Here is a 27,607-nt window from a genome sequence, read left to right as displayed (position 1 = left end):
GGTTTGGACTTAAGCATGAGCACATACCACTAGCTTAGCCCTAATCAGTGGCTAAATGAAGAGGTATGTCAACTGCTGCTCTGAACTTACCTAACTCAATTCATAACTCATATCATCTTATTGATAAATTCATTATTTCTTTTTGTCACCAAGGTCATTTCGCTCTACATGGAGCTTCTTGACAGGGCCCATAACAGACTTGCCAACTCTGATGATGTACTCAGAACACGTGGTTCATCGCAGTCCTACACTGTCATCCCCGATACAGTAATCCCGATTATTGACCAAAACCCACTTCTTTTCTCGTACTTTTCTAGGCTTTCTGAGACCGTGCAAATAACTTTTGTTTCAACTGATGTAGGTCAGCTGGGAGTCATTGTATGCGACTGTTGAAGTGAGCCTTATTGATCTGAGCCTGACTACGGAACAAAAGATTTCTGTCCTTGCTTCCAACCTTTCATCGAACAAAAGATGACCTTCAGAGATATACTCCAACCAAATACCCGCATCCCATAAGTCACCAGATCTAAGGGCATGATGATGGCCTTCAATATCTTAAACATGCATTGGATACTGGTGGTCTTCAACTTCCCCACTTAGACTTGCTGGATATATGATTTGCTGGAGGAGCTTATCGCCGATCTTAAACTCCGCCTTGAAAAGCTCAGTACCCTGCTTCAATATGCCCTCTTAATTCTCGACAAAGGTTGTATACCACAATCGAAGCTTCGGAAAAAGTGGAACATCAAATACGCCGACTGTGTAAAGCAAACAGATTCTTACAATTGCGGGGTCCTTGTACTAGCTTTTGCAAATCAGCTACTGCGAAATAAGCGTCTCAATTTCACCCGGACTGGGGCCATGATAAGAAATACGGTGGCCAAAGACTTGCTTGCTTGTGGCTTGACTTGGTTGCTTGGTTGAACGGAATGGTATAATTGGGGTTGACCGTGAAAAAACACAAAAATGCAGTGCTTGAGTCCCTGGATGGACAAACTAAACTACGTGCTATTGGATTTTGTTTTTAATTGCTTTAATTAAAATTAATCTTTCTTAATTAAGTAATTTTGCCTACACTACTAACATCACCTAAACGAAGACAACATGCCGTCAATTGGAGTATGCCACGAATTGAACGTTTATATAGATCTTTCTTTACCACGTGATCTATTTTCTAGACTAAAACAACATACAATACCATTGAGACATTATAAACCTTCATTGGAAATAAATTGATCTCTGATGCCTCTGCTCATATTACCATTTTCTAAACAACATCATAGTTTTCCAGTACTAATTATTGAAGCTGCTCACGTGGTGCTTCTTAGGTTTGTTTGTATATTGGTATTTTATATATGGGTAAGATCATACTCCACTACATGTTTTGACTTCTCTCTTTCGATATTGAGTTTTGGGCATACACATATTTGTTCTTACCCAGCTATACATTTGTACAACAAATAAAACTAGAACTATCGTGTTCTACCGTCGCATACACATCTTTTTTTTTTTTCGGGTATACTTTTGTACTGATAAAAACTACGTTGTTCTACCATATACTTATAATAGGATTAACTAAACCTTATCTTTGATTAAAACTAAAAAGCAGGCCCAATCATACATTTCCTATACAAGAACTCCATTTCACAACAACTAAACTAAGATATAAGACAATAGGGAAGCTCCCAAACATTTTCAATACAATTTGGTCAATATGGTAGGAGAAAAGAGAGGGAAAGGAATTGGAATTGAATTTGGGCAGGAACAAAGGGAGTTTTCGTTGGTGACTTTGTACTCAGGAGTGTAAGTTGTTGAGAGAGAAGAAGAGACGCCCTGTTTGGGTAGGAATAGGAGAGAGAAAATAAATTCTGATGTACTAGGTAGGAAGAGATGTGACAAGAGGGTGGCAGATGTTCAAGGGTATATATGTCAATTCGTATAATGATATATTATTTTTTCTAAAAACAAAACACTAATACCTTAAAGGGTATTAGGGGTATTTCATACATCAGCAAGTGGGGGCCATGTCCGGCAGTGGAATAAATCATCTCTGCCGTATTCAACGGGTTCAGTTGTCCTAAATATAAAGTTAACTTCCGATTCAGGAAGTTACCCATTATATATATCAACCATTAGTGAAAACAAAAAGAACACGAAAACAAAAAGCATTGGTTTTATTAGAATTTCATAACTAATACCTTCTTTCCTTTCTGAATTCGTTTTGTCTACCAATGTCTCCCAAAGCATCAGTTCACAATTAAAAACCTTTTCATCTGTTGGCTTCTTCAATACCTACATCAATGGATAAGAGATGAGTGCCTTGTCAAACATCATGTTGACAAATACCAAGCAATTATCTTTATCACAATTAAATTAAAATAACAATGTGGAACGGAAACGGGTTATAAATAACTTACATTAGGAAGTGCCATAGTTATTGATTGAAGGAGAAGAGAGAAAACTCATGTGGAGAAGAAAAGGAGAGAAAGTACATAAAACAATGGAATAAGATACATGTTTATTTGGTAGCATATATATAATTCAAATTATAATTGCAGTGTGAATTGTTTCCACTACATACCATCTTTTTTCTAATCAATAGTTTTTAAGCAATTAAAAAAATAAAAATGCGACTAAAGAACATTATCTTTTTAACACGTGTTCAAATTAGTCCATGTGTGGTCAGTTGTAACAAACTAACAACTAGAACAATCGATAGGGAAAAAAAACAACAACAACTAGAACAATAAGATAGCTCCTAAGAAAACCGTTCACATGGGTCGATCGGTAAAATTTTATGTACTGAAACGCCTAATGATTTGCCATGCGCAAACTTGTCTCCCGCCGAACCTAAACAACTCTTTGTTTCGATAGTAACAAAAAATACAAAATTCAACTATTCTATCTCTCTCTCTTTTTCTCGATGGCAGCCTTTCTTCAGTCATGTTTCTTTCATCTTCCTCTCAGCAAATCAAGGTGATGAAAAGCTTCTACAATTATTATTTAGTCTTCATCTGATAAAATTACATCTTTTTTATTTTATATTATATTGGTACTGATTTACTTTTTTGTATATTATGTTTTGAGTACTAAGCAAATTGTTTCTACTTTCGTGAAAAAATCATTGATTATTTAAACTATTAGGTTTTGATCTTGTGATCTAAAACAAGATGTAAATGAAGCTCAGGTTGATAGTAGTTGACATGCTTTTTTTATACATTCACAAAATAATGATGGTCATAGCGTTGATTCATAGTTGAAACGTACTTTTATTTGCCTACTTAAAAGCCAAAGGTATGACATGCATGATGAAGCATATATAGAGACATGTCATTGTGCTAAAATTAGTTTAGACATGTTTAAATTAATGAAGTTCAATCACATAGGATGGAAGAAGAATCATTTTCTATTTATTACTTGTCTATTATTAAGTTCTAAAATACACGAGACATCATGATGAATCTCAAATTAGCATGGATGAGTACAAATACACTCCTCATACTGAGCACCAGTATTAGTACAAAGTCCTTCCCCATTCATTTGATGTGTGCATTCTTCTAGGCAGGCTAGCATATCACAACCACCTTTAATTATATCTATCTTGTCCTGGCATGTTGCAGCATTTGCTTGAGGTATGGTAACAACAGCTGCATAGATTAATAGAAATGTTAGGGCAGCGCAATTTCATATTTAATTACAATAAAACTAAGTTGTGAAACTAAATTACCATTATTCACATATTTTGAATTTACTAAAAAACATGTGTATTCAACTATTTGATTAGAATGATAGAATGGGATAGTTAAGTTTCAGCCTGTCTAACTAGTAAATATTGTTACGAAAACTAGATAGAGAAACACAAAGGAAAGAAAGAAAGAAAAAAAAAATGCATGTAGCTAGATACCTGAAACAATAAGAACAAGGAAGAAGAAGTTGGTAAAAGAAAGCTGAGCCATGTGTATTTCCCTTGGGACAACTAAGAGTGCTTACTGATGTGTGTTTTTCCATATTGCTAATGAACCGAGGTATTTATAGATGTTAGTGACCAAAAATAGATTTATGACATTAATACTTAGACCTCAAGGTGGTTTTACACTTTTACTAAGATTGGTTTTGAATTTAAGAAAAAATTTAATTTAAAGATTCTGATAATATTCTGATGATTAATTTTGGCAAGGGTAATAAAACTATAAGATTTTATCTATTTTAGGATGTGAATTGATAGCTTGAAATTTATATGGCAATTAGAGAAAGCGAGTTACATAGTTTTCTTTTTAAGCTGAACCTCACTAATCATTTGAGTTGTATGTATCCTAAGTTACATTGACACGGACACGTATGTATGTCTGTATCCGGCACGGACACGATGTGGCTGACACGGCGAAATATAAAAAACTGAGGTATATCACATACAAGATGTGTCTGTGTCGTATCCACACAGATTATTTTTAAAATATGGCATGTCCATGTCACATAGTATATATCTAATCGGGCTGATAGTGTTAGAGTTTATGCCCTGAAAAGTCATTTTAGTTTGTAATTGTTTTATAATAAATAATATAGTGTGACATCATATTTAGTTATTGTTTGATTAGATCATTCTTAAAAGGGTAATGACCATTTCCATTGAACATGAGATGATCAATGAGGTATATGTTATCATCAAGGTCCCTAGGTATATTAAAGGATGGCTAAGTAGTTAGCATTAAGCTAACATGGGAGATTTAGCTTACTGGATTCTTATACCTAAAAGTGTCACAGCTTTGGATAGAGTTAGGCACTCTATTTATATGGCTGCCATGGTGTTAGATGATTATCATTATTGAAAAATAGTTATATCTCAACTTATGTAGTAAGAGTACTACTCATCAACACGTGGGTGCTTAAATGTACACTGACCGATTGCAAGCGAAAGATGTCTTTGTGAAGCTTACTGTCAAGGAGAGATATCTTTCACACAAAAAAATATTAGTCAATAAGTCCTTAGACCTGAGGATTTTATTAGTCACTAAATAGTAGTCTATTGTCTTGATTAAATCATATTGAATCCAAAAATGGGATTCATTAAATGGTTTATATTGGATAGTAGATGAGCTATTTGAGTAACATTAAAACTCCAACAAGGGATCCATGCCAATACTAAATGGGAGAATAACTACGATTCAGAAATGAATAGATGTTATCAATTATCAAATAGTCCTACAGGTTAAATGTTTTCATAGTTTTTCTAAAACTATTATACGTAATGTCAATACCCTCCACTCTCAAACACTCATGGCAGACCACGTCTCCAGACTACGAGCAGGTCGTGCATACAACCTAAGGTCAGGTCATCCAAATGACCTAGGAAATGTTACCACTGCAAGCTAGTCAACAACATAATTAATGACAGATCATTACTTCGTACCAGAAGAAGTAAAAGCAATCATCAAGGCAGCGCAAAAGGGGGATCTATGCCTATAAAAGGAGGCGTCTTCTCCATTCTTAGGGCAGGCCCATTCTCCATCTTCTCGATCATCTATCTCCATCTCCCCTCCAATCAACCAATCAAAAGCTTGAACTACATCCGACTTGATTCGAGTTCATTAAAGAACTCGATACATAGGCAGCTCGGCATAACTGAGTTCAGTTGAACAAATACTACCTCTGCATTGGCGCCGTCTGCCGGTTCGTCTTCTTGAGAAAAAGCATTCAAACCATTTTCTCAAGCCCATGAAACTTGGTAAAAACACCATGGAAGGATAGCTCAAAGCTTTAGATGATCAAATGAAAACTCTCCAAGATTCTTTTACGACAATCACGTCATTGAAGTTTCCATGACGCTGGTGTGGATTATCAATGGCAGTAAGCAAAAAGTCAGCATTTTAAGAGATAAGTCTACATTCAACTAACCTTCATTTATACTAATCTTTAATCTTTGGATCAGTTTGGATAATCTGTGCACACTTCTATGTTGCAAGATATACTTTTTACATACAGATCACTTGCAGTCGATCCAGTACCAACCCGAGGGCTGCAACTATCACCATGTCACACATTCCTTTACAGCAAATTGGTGACAATACAGATCCAGGAATCCAGCTTACAAGTCGCTCCTTACCAGGTCAACTAAGGTGTTGGTTCAATCAATCTTAAACATAAATTTCAAATCATGCTAATCTATGGACCTATATCAATGAGGAAAAATGCACACCAATACAACTCATCACAAAACTATATCAAAACCTCAGTCATATCTCATGCAAAGACCTCCGCCAGGTCTCCGCCAAATCGTCGATCAGCCTTTCATCAGCCAGGTCGTCATTAGTCATGTCGTCCTCAGTGATAAGAGACTGAAACTATAGTTTAAACCCTTTAATAGTATTTCTATTTAGCCAATTATGTTATTAATAATATAGGTTTCTCACTAATTATGTGCTTTTGAGTATTTCAGGCTTCGGAGTTGAATAAATATCAATTAGTTACTAATTAGGCACTAAAAGGAGCTAAAGTGATTGCTATGCAAGTTCTATGAAGAAAGCCCACGTTTTATGGAGAAAAAACCCTTAAAAAACACAAGTCAAAGCTGTTAAGTGAAAGTCAAACCGGATTAGAAAGCTAAAGAAAAGTCAACAGAACTTTAAAAGGCCATATCTTTGGACTCAGACCTTGGATTTGGGCTTATTTTATATCAAAATGACCGGCTCAGAAAGCTCTTTTCAATGGTTTAGACCTTGACTAGATCAGAGTAGTATAAGTTAGTGAAAACTTGCTCTACAGTAACACGTCCAGAATTAGAAGTCTTGGATTCAACAAATTGGGTTTTGGACTTGATTTATGGGTCCATAACCTAGCCTAAAAGCCCATGCACCAAATTGTAAACCTAATCCTCTCCTATATAAAAAGGGTTAAGGCAAAACAAAACTTGGCTACTCCCCTCTTAGTTTAATTAAATTAGTTCTCTCTCTCTTTAGTATAACCTAATTTATGTTTTCTTTAGCCTAGCCATAATTACTTCAATTCAATTCAAGTTATTACTATGTCTTCTTTTTCTTGCTTTAGTTTAATTAATCCAATGATATTAGGCTAATCCCCCATTAGAGGGAGTGATTATGAAACCTAATGAGGAATATATTGCTTAGTAGAATTATTTAATTGTGTATGTATTTCAATGAGTTTAGTTTATTGTATGACTTCCAAAATAAGCATATAGTAAATTAAACTACAGATTATTATAATTAAGTCGAGAGACTTAGTTGTAATAATCCTACATGCTAGTAATAATGACTATAAAGATGTAGGTTGTTGCTAGGGATGATAAAAGTTGATGTTTTAGGTTGAATCATTGCGTGAAACACTAAATATGATCTCTTTTCAATGAATAATTCGATTCTTGCATGAAACTAGTTATTAGTTGGATTGATTACTCTTCTCTTTAACTTTCTCTTCCATCAAAACCTTATTTTTATTAGTTTAGTTAATTTAGATTTATTTGAATCCATAGTATAATCATAGAATAGAAATCTCTCAACATAACATTACTCTCACCATTGTTTTTTTGTGTTAGATTATTTGGATTCTATTTAGTTTTGATAGATTAAGAGTGGAACGAATCCTAACTCTCTATATTGTATAATGAATTGAGAGTAGGAATATTGATCTAAGAACTTGTTTAGTGGATTGATTATTTGTGTTTACACATAGATAATTAGTCTACTTAACTTTTGTAATTATCAAATGGCGCCGCTGCCATCTTAAACTCATTCAGGACAAGAATTCAATTGGTTAAATCCAAGGGGCAATCCCCCATTCTCAACCTACCCACCCTTTTAATTTTTCTTTCTTATTTCTTCTATTTTTGGTACTGTTCACTGTTTTAGGCACAGGGGCGCCCGCCCTCCATTTTGCGTTGTTCAGAGCGCGCCCTCTCTCTCTTGTGTCTGCAGATTCACAGTGAAGAACACTGGAGAAAATATATTTTTAAATTTTGAAAAATTCTGAAAATTTACAGGCGTAATTATTAAGGTGTTATTGATTTACTAAAATATTTTCAGATTTTTCCAAGTTATTTTACCTAGCAAACTAATACCATCTTTATAGTGTTGCAATTCAGCTTTCAAACCGTAAGTTTCAGGAAAAACTGACGGGTAAGAATACTTCGGCAGTTCCAAAAATTCTAAGATTTTTACAGGAGTATCTATCATAAATCAGGAGTTTATATTAAAATTTTGAAGTGTTTTTTTATTTGTTTTGACTACCTAACTAGTAAGGAGGGCTTGTAGAACTCCAATTGCTCTAAAAAGTTTACAGGAACACACATGATTTGTCAAGAGTCTCTAATAAAATTTTGGAGATTTTTGGCTCTGTTTTGATTGGTTAACTATTCGGTTATTTGTATTGTGTCCGAAAACTATTTCACAAACTTTGCAGGGCAGTAGAAAGACTTTCATAACTCCGATTGATCTGAAATTTTACATGCGACTTACTAGATGTCTTATCAAACTACTGTAAAAATATCAAATTTTTTGGAGCATGCGTCCACACCCTATTAGCCTATTTTGGAAGCGCGCTCCATGCCCAAATGCCTGGACTTCGAGTCAGGCAAGAGCGCGCCCCGTGCCCTCTTCTAAATAAGCCCGATTTCACAGGTTACTTCAAACTTTCCTTTTGTTCAAATTATTTTATATTTAATGTTTCCAAATTCTTAAATACAATGAGATTGCATATACAAGACGTTATTCATATGTGTAACAAGGAGGCATTCAGATACTCCTTCTTACACTCCTCGCCTCTTCTGTCAGAGGAGTTTCAATTCCAATATAATCAGGCTTGTTTTTTTTTATGCAATATCACATGCCTATCTAGAATTTCACACACTACACCTGCATCAATGGCTAAAGAACCAGAGACTCATCTCTCTGATTTTTATAAAGCACTGAACGATTGCCCTAAGTCGTGCATCGTTCTTACAGACCTAGTGGGGATTATCAAATTCCCCTGAATATATTTAACTTGTTATCGATTTTCCATGGTTTAGACCACGAGAAGCCTTATCAACACATGCGTAGGATAGAACAAGTTCTCACTACATTCCATCATCCTAGCGTAAGTCCGGATCAAGTTAAACTTAGGGTGTTTCCATTCACCCTAACCAACAAGGCAACATCTTGGTTAATTGCCCAAACACCAAACTCTGTGGACTCATGGGCTAATCTTGTTTAATTGTTCATGGAACAATTTTACCCACCCATTAAGACAGATGAAATGCTTCAAAAGATTCATTTCTTCCGCCAGAATCCTCATGAATCCTTTTCAGAGGCCTGGAATTGTTTCACTGATCTTCTCATTGAATGCTCACATCATAATCTTGCGAAAAACACACTTGTTCGTGTCTTCATCAAGGGGCTTTTACATCGTCATAAGGAGGTTCTAGATATCATGACTGGGGGTAGTTTTCTTAGTAAAGGAGCCTTAGAGGCTTATAAATTCTTAGAAGATAAATCTAAGAGGAACAACAATTGGGGAGATAACGAATCTTCCCGCTCCACTCTTTCTTCTTTTGAGGTTAAAAATGATCCTGAGCTTAAAACTCTTATCAATGCCCTCACTAAAAAGGTAGATGCCCTCTATGTTCAACAACAACCCACTCCAGTCATGAAGATTAACTCTACTCGTTGTAATGTCTGTTTTAGTCTTGAGCATTCCGACTTCTATTTTCCTCTTGTGTATGCACAACCACTACCACAACCATCACACTTCAACAAGCTAACTCAACATCAAAGACAGGAAAACTTAGGTGACCAAAATAGAGGTTTAGTGCCCATGACCTAGAGCTATCAACATCAAGACATAAACGCTCAACAAGCTTTAATTTCAGTCCAACCATCTACAAACAAAGTAGTAGTGACCTTGTTAGAAAAACAAAATCAAATTATGCAACAAAACTCCAACTTGATGAATGATCAGCATGATCAAAACTCTAATATGATGAAACAAACGATGCAAATAATGCAGTCTTTGTGCCAAAAGATTATTGACATGTCTCCTAACCAAAATAATAACCAAACAGGTGTGTTTCTAGGTTAAGCAGTGCCTAATCCTAAGTCAATAAACACCGCTTTCGAAATAACCAGTATTCACTGTAATGGTGATATAAACCAGGGGGACCTACAGGCTATCACTACCTTTCGTTCAAGGAGAGTAGTTGATAACAAAGTGATTATGCCTGCAGATCGCCCGTAAACAGAAGCTGAAAATAAAACCATATCGAATACTGTCATAGAAATTGATGATCCTACACCTGTAGAGGTTCCAATATGGACACCTAGATGGAAATCGGCTAAAGATAAAGCAAAGACTAATAATACTTTGGAACCTTATGCTAAATATAGAGATAAACTACCGTATCCCGAGAGACTAATTGTGTCTAAAAAGGACGAAAATTTTGATGAGATTAGGGAAGTGTTTAAAATCTGACTATAAACCTACCTTTTCTAGATACTATAAAAAGTCTACCTGGACACGCTAAGTTTCTAAAAGAGTTGTGCACCAAGAAGAGGAAAACCAACATACCCAATGAAGCCTTCTTAACTGAACAATATCCCTCTTTATCTGAACATAACAGAATTATTAAGTACAAGGACCCTGGTCATCTTACTGTACAATGCACCGTAGGTGATACCTTCATAACAACTGCTCTATTAGACTTGGGGGCGAGTGTTAACTTACTCCCTTTTTATTTATATAAACAACTAGGTCTAGCAAAACTTCAACTAACCAAAATGACTTTGCAGTTAGCCGATCATTCTATTAAGTATCCTAAGGGTGTAGTAGAAAATGTTCTCGTTAAAGTTCAGGATTTTTACTATCCAGCCGATTCTGTTATTCTCGACATAGAAGTTGCTCATGATTTCATTCCCATCATCTTAAGGCGTCCTTTCTTGGCAACTGCCAATGCCCAAATCAATTGTCGAGATGGCTCAATGATTTTTTTTTTTGGAAATCTTTCAGTGGAATTTAACATGTTTAGACAAAAGTAGGGACAACTAGGTTTGCCTATAGAAGGAGAAGTGAAGTTCATTGAGAGTTTTGTATCTCACATTAGTGTGGCCGACGCTTTCATCCTTACACTAGTAGATACCCCTCTTTTGGAAGAAGACAAAGATCACAATTTCGATTCCTTGGAAGAGATTGATGACTTTTTCAAAGATGCAGATGAATACCATAATTATATGGATGTTACCAAGCTAGATGAGGAATTTTATGAGTTTCTAAGAGCCTGTGATGATCCACCCTATTAAAAACTACCTAGAGCACCACCCGACCACCATCCACTTGAGCTAATCCCTCTTAAAATCCAATCATTCTTCCTACCCTTTTCTTCTAACACTTATCCACATTCCAAGTATTTTCCACAACCATTCATTTTCTCACGATCATTCACTTGGACACCCTCTCATTCAACTAAGTTGCATTGTAGGAAGTCTTGGTGCTTGATTTTGTTTGGTGGTGCATTCCATGTTAATTATTTATGGAAAGACCCACAACTTTTTCGGTTGTTGATATATGGTAAACTGCATTTTAATACATTTATACTAGATAAAGTATCGAGTATCTGACTATAAACGACTCGTTTTATTATTCGGTGTACTCCATTCCAATCTTATGTTATGGGAGTGCACCATTAAGGTAACCGGACCCTCCTTTTAGAGTGAGTGGTTGTAAGTGTCGGATCCTTAGTCCACGTTTCATGTGACTCACGCATTCGTCTCTTGTATTTTTTCTTGTTGTTTGAGTAGTGTTTCTCTATGGAGTGAGTTTCATTTTTATTTCTTCTTCATAATTTTGTTTTTCTAAAAATCAAATATATAAAAACTAAATAAAATACAAACATAAACATATATTAGTAAGTCTAGGGAATCTGACTTTAAAAGACCCAAGTTTTTGTACAATACCACCTTTCTAGAGTATAGGCCAAACAAAAATTTTTCAAACTTAAAAAGAGTTTTCCAATTTTGTTTGGGGGTGGCGTATTTTGGTCTTTCATTTCAAAACATTTTGCCACCCTTTGTCTGTCATGTTTACTCCTGTAGAGTTGATGTTAGTTAGTATGTAACAGTTTAATTGTGATTCATATTATCATATCATCTTTACAATATTTTTGTTACATGTACTGCCAATTTTTGCCACGTTTCTATGGTAAATTCTTTCTTTATCTCTTTACACTTTGAGGACAAAGCGTTCGATTGTTTGGGGGTGGAATAGAAACATTTGCAAAAATTAGGCACTTTTAGGATGTAAATTACGCACTTTTCTTTATAAAATATTAAAAATCATATATATTATTTATACTAGGCACTTAGTGAGAATGGTATTGTTCCATTGTCCATGATGATATTAGTCTAGAAATCTCATGTAGTACTTGAATTAGGATTTAATTTTTGAAACTTAGATTAATATATATGTAATAGTCATTGCGTCTTTTCACTAACATCTTGCATGAGCATCTTTTGATTGTACTTGGCAGTATTTTTCTAAGACCTAGGTTAGTGTACATAATACATATCCTGTGAGCATCTAGCCTAAAAGCCTCATAAGAGTGAAATATCTGAGTGATGAGACAAGGGAGAAGTAAATTCTGAGTAGAGAAATCACACATCCACTTGCTTGATCACCATACCATATCCTAAGCGAAAATTTAGGCCCTACCTATCTAGATAAGTATGAGAAATAGGATGAGTGAAGAAAAGAGAAGAGAAAAACCGGTGTAAACAAAAATTAGTTAGTTGCTTCAGAAAAGAAAAAGAAAAAGAAGTTTCCATCCAAAGAAAAGAAAATTAAAAATAGAAATAGAAATAAAATAAAAACTCCAAAAATAGAATAAAAGGAGTCAAAAAGCCAAAAATAAAAAGGCTAAGGATGCAAACAAAGTGTAGAAGCAAAAGAACAAGGTTTTATCTAGTTACATAATATGAAGACCCTATTTTCTCAGACTTGTCTTTTTGAATATCCATTTCCTTCCTTCTTTAACCAACACCTATGCCCCGTATCACCTAATAAAGACCTCTAACTCAATTAGAAATAGGTTGGTGTGATAGTAAGTGGTAGATGTGTTTGATCGACCTCGGCTTCCTTTAATTGTCATTGAGATTGTGAGGAAACGTGTGCCCACTGCACATTGGAGTTAGCAAACTTGAGTGGAAAAATCAGAGTGTTATGTGTTTTGACACATTCCTTGTGAGAACCTACTTAGGCACGCTACCCAAAAGTTTCTAAAACGGACCTGCCATTGCAGTTTATATTATAGTTCACTGTATAGTTGTTTATCTTAAGATTATTTGATTATTATGCATGTATTAATTTAGGAGTTAGATTGATGATCCTTGTTTAAATGCCAGGTAGATGTATAGATATCTGAGATAAATTAGGAGACAATTACTTTTATTTCTTAGTCGTTGTAGTATAAATAATGTTTGTGAGTACCTTCTCTAGAAAGCTCTCACGAGGCTAAAACTCGTCCACTAGGGAATTCATAGTGGTTTAAGGCCTTATTGCATATGGTCAATGCAGTCACACTCGGCGAAATGAGACTAGTTAAAAATACATTTTTGACCACTTATTTTAATTTCACATATTTGCTTGAGGACAAGCAAAATGTTGTTTGGGGGTGGTTTGATAAGAGCCTAAAACTGTAGTTTAAACCCTTTAATAGTATTTCTATTTAGCCAATTATGTTATTAATAATATAGGTTTATCACTAATTACGTGCTTTTGAGTATTTCATGCTTCGGAGTTGAATAAATGTCAATTGGTTACTAATTAGGCACTAAAAAGAGCTAAAGTGACTACAATGAAAGTTCTATGAAGAAAGCCCAAGTTTCATGGAGAAAAAGCCTTTAAAAAGCCCTAGTCAAAGTTGTTAAGTGAAAGTCAAACCGGATTAGAAAGCTAAAGAAAAGTCAATCAGAACTTCAAAATGCCATATCTTTGAACTCAGACCTTAGATTTGGGCCTATTTTATATCAAAATTACCAGCTCAGAAACTCTTTCCAATGGTTGAGACCTTGACTCGATCAGAGCAGTATAAGTTGGTGAAACCTCGTGCTACAATAACACGACCAGAATTGGAAGTCTTGGATTCAACAAATTGGGTTTTGGACTTGATTTATGGGTCCATAACCTAGCCTAAAAGCCCACAAAATTGTAAACCTAATCCTCTCCTATATAAAGAAGGTTAAGGTAAAACAAAACTTGGCTACTCCCCTCTTAGTTTAATTAAATTAGCACTCTCTGTCTTTAGTATAACCTAATTTATGTTTTCTTTAGCCTAGCCACCATTACTTCAATCCAATTCAAGTTATTACTATGTCTTCTTTTTCTTGCTTTAGTTTAATTAATCCAATCATATTAGGCTAATCCCCCCCATTAGAGGGAGTGATTATGAAGCCTAATGGGGAATATATTGCTTAGTAGAATTATTTAATTGTGTATGTATTTCAATGAGTTTAGTTTATTGTATGACTTCCAAAATAAGCATATAGTAAATTAAACTACGGATTATTATAATTAAGTCGAGAGACTTGGTTGCAATAATCCTACATGCTAGTAATAATGACTATAAAGATGTAGGTTGTTGCTAGGGATGATAAAGGTTGAGGCTTTAGGTTGAATAATTGCGTGAAAACCTAAATATGATCTATTTTCAATGAATAATTCGATTCTTGCATGAAACTAGTTATTAGGTGGATTGATTACTCTTCTCTATAACTTTCTCTTCCATCAAAACCCTATTTTTATTAGTTTAGTCAATTTAGATTTATTTGAATCTATAGTATAATCGTAGAATAGATATCTCTCAACATAACATTACTCTCACCATTGTTTCTTTGTGTTAGATTAATTGGATTCTATTTAGTCTTGATAGATTAAGAGTGGAATGAATCCTAACTCTCTATATTGTATAATGAATTGAGAGTAGGAATATTGATCTAAGCACTTGTTTAGTGGATTGATTATTTGTGTTTACGAATAGATAGTTAGTTTACTTAACTTTTGTAATTATCACTCAGGTAGGTTATCCTCCGCCAGGTCGTCCTCCTCCAAGTCATCCTCTACAAGGTCATCCCCAGCCAGGTCGTCCGTCAGATTAGTGCATCATCAGCTCAGGTCAGACAAAAACAAAAAAAAAAGAATTTATAAGAGAAAACAGTGGATTTTGACCTCGAAAATGGCCACCATGGAGCATATCTGGGTAGTGACAGAGTACGCGCCGCCGAGATTTTTTTGAATTGGGGTCACACGCGTGATTCTGACAACTGTAGCCAAAGTTATGGCCAAAATACCAAAACGTATCTAAACTTACTCCAATTAGCTAAAGATCACAATTACTTGCCATCTCTGCGCTGATCCGCCAACTCATGATACTTTAGTACCATCAATGTGCAATCTGACAACTTAACATCATCTGACTCAGATCTTCTTGCATCACTCAGCCAGGTCGTCCATCAGATCAGCGCAACATCAAGTCAGGTTGTCCACAGATCAGGTCATCCTTATATCAGCTCTTCCTCAAGTCAGGTCATCCTCAGGTCAGGTCATCCTCAGATCAGCTTATCCTCAAGTTAGGTCGTCCTTAGATCAGTTCATCCTCAAATCAGCTCATTCTCAAGTTAGGTCGTTCTCAGATCAGAGCATCCTCAGATCAGCTCATCCTCTGATCAAGTCATCCTCATCTCAAGTCACCCTCAGGTCAGGTCGTCCTCAGATCAAGTCATCTTTAAGTCAGGTCAGAGTATGTTTATAGCCTGGAAGAAGCAACTAATATTCCAACTATCAACTCAACTCGAACACAATCACTGTCAGTTCAGCTTGTCATCAGTTTACTAGAGCTTGAACGAACATCAATATTCCAGGTCGTCCCAGACTAACCACATTGCAAAGCTCGCGTCGATGATGTCAATCAATCTAAAAAACTCGCTCACTATGGAGTTATACCAGACATAAAAGGTTGCCAACATATCCATCATCAATTGAAATAACAAATCAAGGGGAAGCAATACTTTGTAGAATCAAGGAATCAACAATTCCAAACCGAGAAGCATCTAAGTGTTCTCAAATCAGATATAACAATTCAAAGCACGTAGTTCCCTCCCCGACAGTTTGCATATACAACAAACCAGTGAGTCGCTCAAATTGCAAAATTGAAGTTCACTCCATTGTAGTTTATTGCAAACCAATCAAGCTGGGGGGCTAGCTATAGCCATCTCCGAACTAGGACAAGTTATTGCCATTTATACATGTCAATCAGGCTCCAACACTGGGGTTAAACAACATTAACACCCACAAAGGGCTGCTTCTACTACGAACTTGAGGCTAGCTATAACCATCTCCGACCTGGCCGTTCAAAGATCCAAAACTGGGCCTAGCAACATACTGTCAATTCAATACTAACAACCATAGTGACGCCTCCAAAAGGTTAGCTATCCAATCCACTATAATTACCACTCAAAGGCTAATTATCAGTCAAATCCAATCCACAGTACCCCCAAAAGGACCACAAATCAACTTAAGGCCTCTGATAGGGTTAAGCTTGATTCAACTGTAATTACCACTCAAAGGCTAATTATAATTCAAATCCAATCTACGAACTATGATCTACGCACTACGAGCTACAATTTGTGCACTACGACATAAGACCTACCACATCAATTTACAACAAAGCTCTAAGCAACAAACGACATCCAGCCTACAAACACAGAAAATTCAATTCACAACAATCTCAATTTTCAACCAAGTAAGACACGCGGTCTCCTTTATTATCTTTCTTTACACCACTATTCTACAAACAGTGATATAAAGAAAGGGGGCTGTGTCAGTACCCTCCACTCTCAAACACTCGTGGTAGACCACGTGTCTAGACTACAAGCAGGTCGTGCATACGACCTAAGGTCAGGTTGTCCAAACGACCTAGGAAACGTAACTGCTGCAAGCTAGTCAACAACATCAATAATGAGAAATCATTACTTTGTAACGGAAGGAGTAAAATCAATCATCAAGACAGCGCAAAAGGGGGATCTACACCTATAAAATGAGGTGTCTTCTCCATTCTCAGGGGAGGCTAATTCTCTATCTACTCGATCATCTATCTCCATCTCCCCTCCAATTAACCAATCAAAAGCTTGAACTACGTCCGACTTGATTCGAGTTCATTAAAGAACTCGATACATAGGCAGCTCGACATAATCGAGTTCAGTCGAACAAATACTACCTCTACACGTAATATTACAAGTATCAAAATGTTTTTTCTTATAAGGTAAATCTTTTATGAGAAAGGGTTTCTCATTTGATAATATTATTTTGAGAATCCGAATGACATTCTATAGACTATGGGTTTGACAGTAATTTGAATCCCGAAAGGTCTATAAGATATATTGAGGTTGGTAGGAATTTATTCTCGTAAAAAGAAATATTTTGTGGAAGGGACTATGCTATAGATAATACTTAATTTGGGAGTTCAGTTACGATATGGCTATCTCACATCACTCGTAGCTCTAAGCTTACTGATTAATTGGTCAATTAGTTAGCCTAAGATTAGCCCGTAATTAAGTATCCCTAAGCAATCTGACGATGTGCTCCACTAGCTACAATTCTAGTATATTCTCTTATACAATCCTATAGATGGCATATGATGTTATCTTTTATTATAGGTTGTGACTCACCGAATAAAATGGCATATGATTTATTTAGTATAAAGAGTATGCACCCACACTATCTATCCATATTATTTTGTATCCATCACGTGGGAAACAAAAGAATAGAAGTTTTGTTCTTATTTTCTCTTTATAGAAGTGGGAGGTTATATAACTTATCCATGCACCTACGTGGGTAGTGGATGAGAAACAAATGGGAAGATAAACGTGGGGGTTTTTGATCTTATACGACAAGTCTACAAATAGGGAAACAATTCGGTGAAGTAAGGACGAAAGAAAAAAAGAAGGTGAGAGCAAGAATGTATTAGAGAGAGATACTCTTGAGTTCTTGATTACTAGAAGATATTGTTGGCTTGGAGAAACATTGTCAAGGAGTTTTGAACAGATTAATCAAAAGGCTTAGCAAGGAGATTATTTGATAAAGCACACTTCGAAAGTAAGTTTTCTTACTTATGATTCTATATTCTATTGCATACATGTTAAAAGCATACTCTATATGTGCAAAAGGATATGTTTTAACTTTGGGGTTGTTTACATAAGCTATTTAATTTTCAATCCACTGCATTCTATGTAACATCCCCTTACTAACAGATAGTACTTGGATTCAGACGATGCACTGGGTAAACCATGGAAACTATTGATCCTAAAGTTTGTTACCGCCATTTCGCTTTGAATTTCTTTTCAGCTCTGTGGGATGACATTGTAGTAGCTTTACAATTTTCCATACACTATTTTGTTTTATCAGCTGTAACAGCTTTGCCTACTTCTTTATATGTGTTTCAGACAGTGAACTACTCCTTCAGTATCAATAGTTTGTATTTGTTTTAGTTAGTGACCAATATCATTCTGATTTGAAGTATTACATGGTGCAACACCTTATGCTCCTTCTCTTAGTAATATATTTTGGTTTGCTATCTTTCAGTATCAAGCAATGATACATTCTTGTGTTTGAACATGTTAAGCAGGCACCAATCATGATTTCTTGTCTAAAAGCGGTTTCTCTTTCCACTCAAAGGGCAATGTTTCCTTCACTTAGAATGCAATCAGTGCCATGATTTTGTGATTCTTGTGCAGTAAGTTTCTGAAACTATGAGTTTGTATTTGCATCATTTTCTATTATTCCTTTTTCTCTTTTGTCATTGCACATATTAACTATTTGTGAAATATATGTATTTACTAATGATGGAACAATGATATTGAGGTTGAATGTCTCTCAGCAAGCCAAACCAGAGACGGTTGAAAAAGTTTGTGAGATAGTAAGGAAACAGTTGGCACTTCAAGCTAAATCCACACTCTCTGGTGATTCAAAATTTTCTGCACTTGGAGCTGATTCTCTTGATACGGTACTATGAACACTCTTGAATGTTTTACTCAGCATCCTCTTGTTGCAACTTTCATTTTTCTTGGTTTTGGTATAACCTTATAGTTCAACAATGTGAGCGTATACCAAAATTGACCGTACATTATATGATTGTGTAAAATTCTTCTTTAAGATGGCCAGAGCTTTAATGGCCGGAGCTTCATCGTCAGGTAGTTATAGTAGCAAGATTGATGCTATTCAAAAGGATATGCTGAAACTTTTCTTTCAAAAGAAACAAAAACTGGTGTCGATCGATTGCATCAATATAGGAGTTATGGATGAGAGGCTTTCAGTTGCTGGGAAAATGCATGGTGGCCACCCTATTATTCTGGAGGACTTTGAGGAATAAGTCCACCGCATCTGGCAAACGAAGGGTAACATTACTTTTGAACTCCTGTCCAGGGAACATGTCAAGATCAAATTTGAGCTGGAAGAGGAATATCATCATGTAATGGAGAATGGACCCTGGGTTATTCATGGCTACATCTTGTCAATTAAACCATGGGTTCAAGGAAGGAAGCTGGAGGAATATCTCTTTGATCTCGTCCAATTCTAGATTCAGATATGGGATCTCCCTAAGGAGCAGATTAATAAAGCAAATGTTATGAAGATAGGGGTTGAGCTGGGGAGAGTCCAGAAGGAAGATCTCTCATGCCCACCAGATTTCAATAAACCTGTTCCAAGGGTGAGGGTAGAAATGGACATTAAGGAACGGCTATCAAAAGATCAGAAGGTTCGGCTGGAAACAGAGGAAGAGCTCACAGTCAAGCTCAAGTATGAGAAATTAGAGTTTTTTTGTTTCTTTTGTGGAGTTATTGGCAGTGACCAATATACATGCCGGATTAGAGCACAACATTGGTATGAGATATTGAACTGTGGGGGATCTCCAAAGGATATTAAGCATAATTTCACAAGTCAACTAAAGGCCAATCTGTTTTTCAATGGCATAGCGTACTCAGGGAAGCATACCTTGACTATCTCTAGACCACCTCAGAAACCATGATTGGATGAAATTTCGGCCACCGGGAGTGTGGAGGAATATGGGCGGAGCAAGGCCGCACGTGGCAAGCAAGAGAAAAGGCAAGTAAACATGCCACCAAGTGGCTCGGATGGTAAGGACAAATTTAATAGAGCTGTTGGGGCCTCAGGAGAAGTACAATTACCTGCACAACATGTCAGCCTAACGGTAACTAACAAAAACAACGGATAAGGGTATGTTGGGCCCAATCCAAAAAGCTGTTGTGGACTTGGATATGGGAAGTATGGGGTCAGAAACTGATGGCAGTCATAGGGTCCAAATTAAGGAAAACACAGGGAAAGCACAAGAACATGCCCAAAAGGGTGCTGAGCCAGATAAGCATAGCCCAAACAATTCTCTTATCACGATGGAGGCTAGATCAACAGGGGATAAACATAAAGAATCAAATCACCTAGCCCTCTCGAGATCTCAGCCACCTACTACAACCTCTGGCTTTCTGCTAGATTACCAAAGTGTGGGAAATGACAAGCCGATTAGGTTTGATTCGACAAGACAGGTACAACATGTGGAGCTGGTTCGAAAGAAGGGCAAAATCTTTAAAAGATTGGCTGGTTCCAAGAAAAGAAAGAGAAAAATGGACACACATATAAATAGTAGCCGCTATCCTGTCTCAAAGCTCTCAGAGGAAGAACTGGAATTTGAAGTGCAAGAGCCAGACCCTCACAAAAAATGAAATATTGCTCTAGATTTAATGGAAATGGTGAGACCAAAAGCTAAGGAGAGTGGGGAAATGCTTGGAAGACGGGTAAGGAATGCTATTAACCGGTCCAAAAAGGCTAAGTTTAAAGCTAATGCTATGAGAAAAGAGGGGAAAGGAAACAAGTTAATCCCAAAAAATGCACAGATTTTTTCGCTGTATAGTGAATCTGGTGAAGGAAGAATGGTAGCTTACAACCAACACCAACAGGGGCATCGTGGACACCTAGAGGATAAAATGGTACCTGCCAATGAGAAGCTAGTTTATGACCAACCATCCAGCTCAGAGGATAGTGTCACCCAACCACCACCACTGAGGGTTGATGATTCTTTTGTGGCCCAGTCCACCAATAGGAGGCTGGGGTTCGGGGAAGAACAATTGGGTAGTGGCAATATGGGAAACTATGAAAGGTCTGAGGCAAGGTCAAATTCAAAAGAGATGGGGACATATAGTAGGTATACTCTAAACGAAAACCGAAAGGAAGGAACATCTAACTCATCTGTAGGGTTCGCGGTGGCTATCCTAGAATAGCTACCTCGGTCTCCATGATGATACACGCCTGGAACTGCTGGGGTATTGGTACCACCATGACAATTCAACAACTAAAGGACCTAGTGGGGAAGTTTGAAGTGGATATCATTTGTTTGGCTGAAACAAAGGCTAGTAGTAATAGTATAAGTAGATTAAGTAAGGCAATAAAGTTCAGTGGCTACTTTTCTATTTCTGCTAAGGGGCTAAGTGGTAGGTTGGCTATCTTGTGGAGGGAAGGAGTAGATCTGCAGATTCTTGGGGCATCTCATAATCAAGTTACAGGTAAATTGTCAAAGTACTTTCATAATGATGACTAGTTTTTCTCCTTTGTGTATGGGGAGCCTTTAGCTTATAACAGGGTTAAGGTTTGGGATGAGCTTAGAGCTCCGACCCTTTCTATCCCTGGGCCTTGGTGCCTGCTTGGGGACTTCAATGCAATCTCCTCTCTGGGTGAGAAGATTGGGGGTAGAAGTAAATTCACAAAAAACATGGTGAACTCTAATGATATGATAGTTGATCTTGTGTTTAAGGGACCCAAGTTCACATGGAGTAATAATAGGAAGCCTAAGGACCATATCTTAGAAAGGTTAGACAGGGCTCTAGCAAACCTTGACTGGATGGCCTTATTCCCTCATGTGCATGTCAGGACTTTCTCTAATGCTACCTCAGATCATCTGTCTCTTATCATGGATCTTGAGAAAAAAGTGTAGGAACTGTTATGGTTGCATTGAATGATTTACAAACCGTGAAAACCCATGCACAACGGAATAAAGGGTGTTCACGATTTTGGTTAGAATCATACATTTTATCAACTGTGATAACTCTGAGAATCCAAGCTCTACGAATCAACAACCTCTTGATCTTATGTTGTATTCCTATCCTTGGAATGGACGTTGTGTGGGCAACGATCTACTAACCCTTTCTCTCTCTCTTTGCCTCTCTTTTTCAATCACTGAATCATTTAATTCGGCCAAGAAGAAAATGGTTTCTTTATATAGGCTACAACAGGGACCATGAGGAGAAATTAGGGTTAGGTATCCTGACGGGCTTGGGCTTCCCATGTTTGCCCAAAACACACGGCCCAAGTCAGTCAACAAATGGCTTATTCTACTAAAGGCCATTGTTGCACTACCGCCCTAATCCCAAATTATGTGTATTACATTTATGGGCTCCATATTATATGCTTTTTGATCTCCCCATGTTAAGATATTGAATGCCCGTTGATTAAGTCAAGTTACTAACAACTACATTAATCAACTTCTTATGTCCTTGAGTAGTACCACTCAACCTCATTGTCATGTCGGATTAAATCCACCTACAGGGTTTACATGACAATCCTTATGAGCTCCTCAAGGGGACATCATCAACCCGACTTCCTGCGGGTCACGGATTCCTTCTATAATCAACAGCACACCTTATATACAATGTCATTACCCAATCTATCAAGTTTGTTGATTCACAAATGAATCTCACTCATTGATGATTTAAAGCAATGTACAATACACGTAAGTTCCCATTATTATATCTGGATTAGGAGGACAAGCATCCATAATAACAGAGGTGTTTGTTCTCTTATATAGTCAGTATAAAGAGAAACAACCTCACTTGGTCCTGTTCAATACACAAAAAGTGTACTAGTGTAATCCTGTAGTCAAGATAGACTAATACCAGATTATACTACAACCATACCAATGGTTTGTCCAAATCCATCTAGGTTGTGAACGTTTACTTCTACTTTATGAGGTACTGATGATATGATCTTTTGTGTGTCACCACACACCATATCATCTACAACATAAAGTATTAGACGCATGCATATAACTAATAACATATATAATATGCATAACATTTGTCCATATGATTCTCATTCAAAATATGAAGAATTAGAGTTAATACAAAAGTAATGTTTTTAGTATATAACCCTATCAAAAAGAAGAAAAATAGTATAGGCCTTTTAGATTTTGTAATATGTGGCTGCGTGATAGTAACTATATTATTCTGATTGATAAAGCATGGCATTCCACCTCACATGTGATACCTGATTTGAATGTGATTCATAATTAAACATGCTGATACTAAAAGAGATTTGCTTAACTTAAATAAGCATGTGTTTGGTAATATCTTCACTAATATCAACAAGGTGCAGAAGGACTTAGATAAGGTTCTGACCTTACCTTTGTTTAATCACCTATGAAAAAGTTGTGGCTTTAAAAGCTCTTCTTTTAGAGTGGTATGAGAAGGAAGAGCTTTACTGGAAACAAAAGTCCACTAATCATGTGATTAAGGAAGGAGGTAGGAACACTAGGTTCTTCCATCTCTCTACTATATATAGGAGAAGGAAGAATCAGATTGAAAAAATTAAGAATGATGAGCACATCTGTAAAGAAGGGAGAGCAGAGGTTGAAGACACTATGAATAAGTATTTTGCTGATATTTATGCCTATGAGACTCCCCCTGTCAACAATAACATTATAGAATTGTTTAGTCCTTGCATCACCACTAGGGAGAATGAGTTGTTAACTTTAGATAGTGATATATGGCATGTGGTAAATAAGATGGGGAGTTTGAAGGCACTTGGCCCTGATGGATACCAGGGTGTCTTCTATCAAAAGTGCTAGGACATTGTTACGGCTAGTAAATGTGCCTTTGTTAAAAATTTCTTTATAACAGGGCACCTAAACCCTAGTTATAATAAAACTTTTATTGCCTTGATCCCTAAAGTCTCTAATCCTGACCATGTGGCAAAGTTTAAGCCAATCAGTCTGTGCAACTTTAGCTATAAGATCATTTCCAAGATCCTAGCTAACAGATTGAAGCAGCATATCAATAAGATTGTTTCCCCTTTTCAAGGGGCCTTTATTAAAGGTAGACGTATTGGGGATAATATTGGGTTAGCTTGTGAGGTATTTCATAATATGAAAAACATGAGAGATAAGAAAGGAGGATGGATTGCCTTGAAGCTGGATATGGCCAAAGCTTATGATAGGGTGGAATGGTCCTTTTTGGATGGGCTATTTGAAAGGCTTGGGCTTAGTACAAAGTGGAGAGAGCTGATCTTTCAATGCCTCTCTACTGTGTCCTTCCAATTTCTTTAAAATGGCTCCCTATTAGGAAAATTCTGCCCTGAGAGGGGGCTGAGACAAAGGGATCCCCTCTCCCCATATTTGTTCATTCTAGTCACTGAGGCCTTGTCTAGGATGATCACTTGTGCTGAAAATATTAATGAATTACATGGTATCAAGATTCGAAGGAACTCTCCTGCTATTTCTCACCTGTTATATGCTGATGATCTCATTTTGTTCACCAAAGCTAATTTAGAAGAGGGTAAAAAGCTCAAGAATATCTTGAATGACTTCTGTGAGGCTTCTGGCCAAAGCATTAGTTATAATAAATCTAGCATTTTCTTTAGTAGGAATGTTAATTTAAGAATAAATTGAAACTAAAAAGGTTTTGGAAACTCAGACTGTTTGATCCTAAGGAAAAATATTTGGGTGTGCCTATCATACTATCCAAAAAGAAGTCTGAGGATTTTGATTACCTTGTTGATAGAGTGAATAACAAGATTAAGGGATGGAGAGCTAAGGTGCTGTCCCAAGCAGGTAGGACCACCTTGATTTAATCAGTGGTCCAAGCCACTCCTCTCTATGCTATGTCAACATACCTTCTTCCTGTGAGCACTTGTGACAAAATGGATAAAGCTTGCAGGAAGTTTTGGTGGCATGGGTGTGACTCATCAAAAAGTGTCCATACCACTGGGTGGGACAATTTGTGTAAACCAAAAAGTATGGGTAGCCTGGGGTTCAAGAAGGCTAGAGATATTAATTGGGCTATGCTAGCCAAGCTGGCTTAGATAGCTGCTACTGACATTGATTTCTTGTGGACTAAATCTCTGTTTAGTATATATGGGAAACAATGGATAGGGGATATTAATATCCCACCTGATAAATCCTCTTTTTTCTAGAAAGGGATCTACAAAGCTTTCAATCTTATATGTGCTGGCCTTATATGGAATATAAACAATGGTCTCTCAACATCCATCCTGAAAGACCCTTGGCTTCTGTGTAATGGCACTCCAAGAACTCTCACTGAGTTGGGGTTCGAGAGCCCTCAAATGGAACAATTAAATGTTTGTCATCTCTTCATGCCTGATGGAAGTGGGTGGAACATGAGTCTTCTAAATGAATACTTTCACCCCTTCATAAGGAAGGAAATTCAAGGGGTTATTGTAAGGCCTTAAGGGGCTGGGAAGGATTCCATGAAGTGGTGTGAGGATAAGTTGGGTGTCATGATAGTGAAATCTGCCTACAAATTCTTACAAAACAAGAAGGGATTAGGCTAGAACTCCTGTGAAAATCAAATCACCCTCAGACACATAAGGAAAGCAAAGTTACCTGCTAACCTACAACTCTTCATTTGGAAAGTGTATATGGTTTGCTCCTTGTGGGAAATATCCTCTCATCTAGTAAAATGGTTGGGGATTTTAATTGCCCCATGATAAATGTAAAAACTAGTGTTTACTCCTACTTAACTAATTAAACTTAACCAGAAGCAAACACTATGGTAATTTGTTTTCTATATTATCAAAGTTATCTACTCTCTTGAATCATACAATAAATGGAGTAGAGAATTCGTTCCACTCCTAGTCCTTTAAACGTAAGTTTCCGCTAGTTTAATCACTACTAACAAAACAGAATGAGAGTAATGAATTAAATTATGCTACGATGGCAATTTAACTTAAATATGATGTTTAACTTATACTATGATAATAAATTATTGAAATGTGAATATGGAGAAGGGATTAGGGAGATTTGAATCCACTTGATGTATTCCAAATATGCTAGTGTCGATTATTACAGTTTTAATCAATTAAGATTAAGTATTGATCCCTAATTACTCATGGCAATCTCTGCCAACTAATAATTAGCATGTGAGGAAGTCCAACCTATTCTCATGGCGAATCAACTATCCTTCTAGAGTGAAACTCTTAACAAGCAATAATTCTAACTAACATATCAAGTCTTCATCAAGCTTCATCAAACCCCTCTAATGGAGGTTTTGGTAGATATCATTAGACTATCATAAACAGATATATAAGAAGGAGACATAATGAAGAACAATAATAAACTTTTATTAATCTAATCAATACTGAAGAACAATAATTAACTAATGTTTAAACTAATAACTGAGTCTAAATCCTAACTATCTAACTCTAATTAATGATATCTATCTAAGTCTAAGTATATTCTAAGTTATGCCTTAGTCCCTTTTATAAAATAGATGCTAGGTCTACATTTTCGTGCATGGGCTTTGGAGCCATATTTTGGGCATTTGAATCAAGCCCAAAACCTCATTATATAAGTCTAAAAAGGGTTTCTCTGATGGAAATTACTGCAATAGCTTTTTTGTCCACTTTTACTCCTCTGATTAAGTGAAGGTCTAGACCGTTAAAAAGCTCTTTCCGAGATGGTCGTTTTGACATATAATAGGCTAAATTCCGAGGTCTGAGTCCAAAGATACGGCATGTGGAATTTTTATTGACTTTTCTGCTCTATTTATGCCCGCGTTGACTTTGATTTTTCATTTTTGACCGGGCTTTAAAAAGGCTTTTTCTCCTTGAATCTTGGCCTTTAATCATAGAACTTCTTAGCAACCAATCTTTGCTCCTTTATCTCACAAATGTGACATGTTTCTTCACATATTTGACTCCAATGCCTGAAATACATAAACCCACGTAAACAGTACTAACTCATATTTATTATACACATAATTGGTCTAAATGTAATGATATTGAGGGGTTAAAACTACAGTTTTGGGATCTTATCAAACCACCCCCAAACAGCATTTTGTTTGTCCTCAAGCAAATATGAGAAATTAATTTAAGTGACCAAAAATAGAGTTCTAACTAATCTCTTTTCGCCAAGTGCGATTGCATTGACCATATGCAACAAGGCCTTAAACCACTAGGAATTCCCTAGTGGACGAGTTATAGCCTCGTGAGAGTTTTTCAGAGAAGGTACTCACAAACTTCATCTATACTACAATGACTAAGAAATAAAATTACTGTTTCCTACTTTATTCTCATACATCTATACATCTTACTGGCAATGAATACAGAATAATCAAGTCGAAATCTAAGCTAATACATGTATTATAAAAAATCTTCTACGAATAAACATATATATAATGAACTATGCTATGAAATGCAATAACAAGTCCATTTCTGAAACTTTAGAATAGCGCCCTTAAGTAGGTCCTCACATAATGTCAAGACAAAAACCACTCTGATTTTTCAA

At 36.4% G+C, this 27,607-nt stretch overlaps 1 protein-coding gene across 1 annotated transcript; it reads left to right on the top strand.

Annotated features, from left to right (window-relative positions):
* The first annotated feature begins 21,370 nt into the window (after positions 1-21,370).
* On the top strand, positions 21,371-22,024 carry LOC147497410 (uncharacterized). The gene is made up of 2 exons (XM_086562875.1): positions 21,371-21,596; positions 21,663-22,024. The coding sequence occupies exons 1-2, from the start codon at positions 21,371-21,373 to the stop codon at positions 22,022-22,024; spliced, it is 588 nt and encodes a 195-aa protein (XP_086419001.1).
* The last annotated feature ends 5,583 nt before the right edge of the window (positions 22,025-27,607 follow it).

This window comes from Coptis chinensis, chromosome 5, assembly GCF_015680905.1.
Source record: "Coptis chinensis isolate HL-2020 chromosome 5, ASM1568090v1, whole genome shotgun sequence".
NCBI classification, from domain to species: Eukaryota; Viridiplantae; Streptophyta; class Magnoliopsida; order Ranunculales; family Ranunculaceae; genus Coptis; species Coptis chinensis.
The sequence above is the reverse complement of the archived record's forward strand: the minus strand, read 5'-3'. Positions and strand labels throughout refer to the sequence as shown.

What these genes read in the sequence shown, in the direction of transcription:
- LOC147497410 (XM_086562875.1), top strand. Translation starts at nt 21,371, where the DNA reads ATGACAATTCAACAACTAAAGGACCTAGTGGGGAAGTTTGAAGTGGAT. An exon ending in ATCTCATAATCAAGTTACAG is followed by an intron (nt 21,597 to 21,662) that starts GTAAATTGTCAA and finishes GGGAGCCTTTAG; the next exon opens with CTTATAACAGGGTTAAGGTT.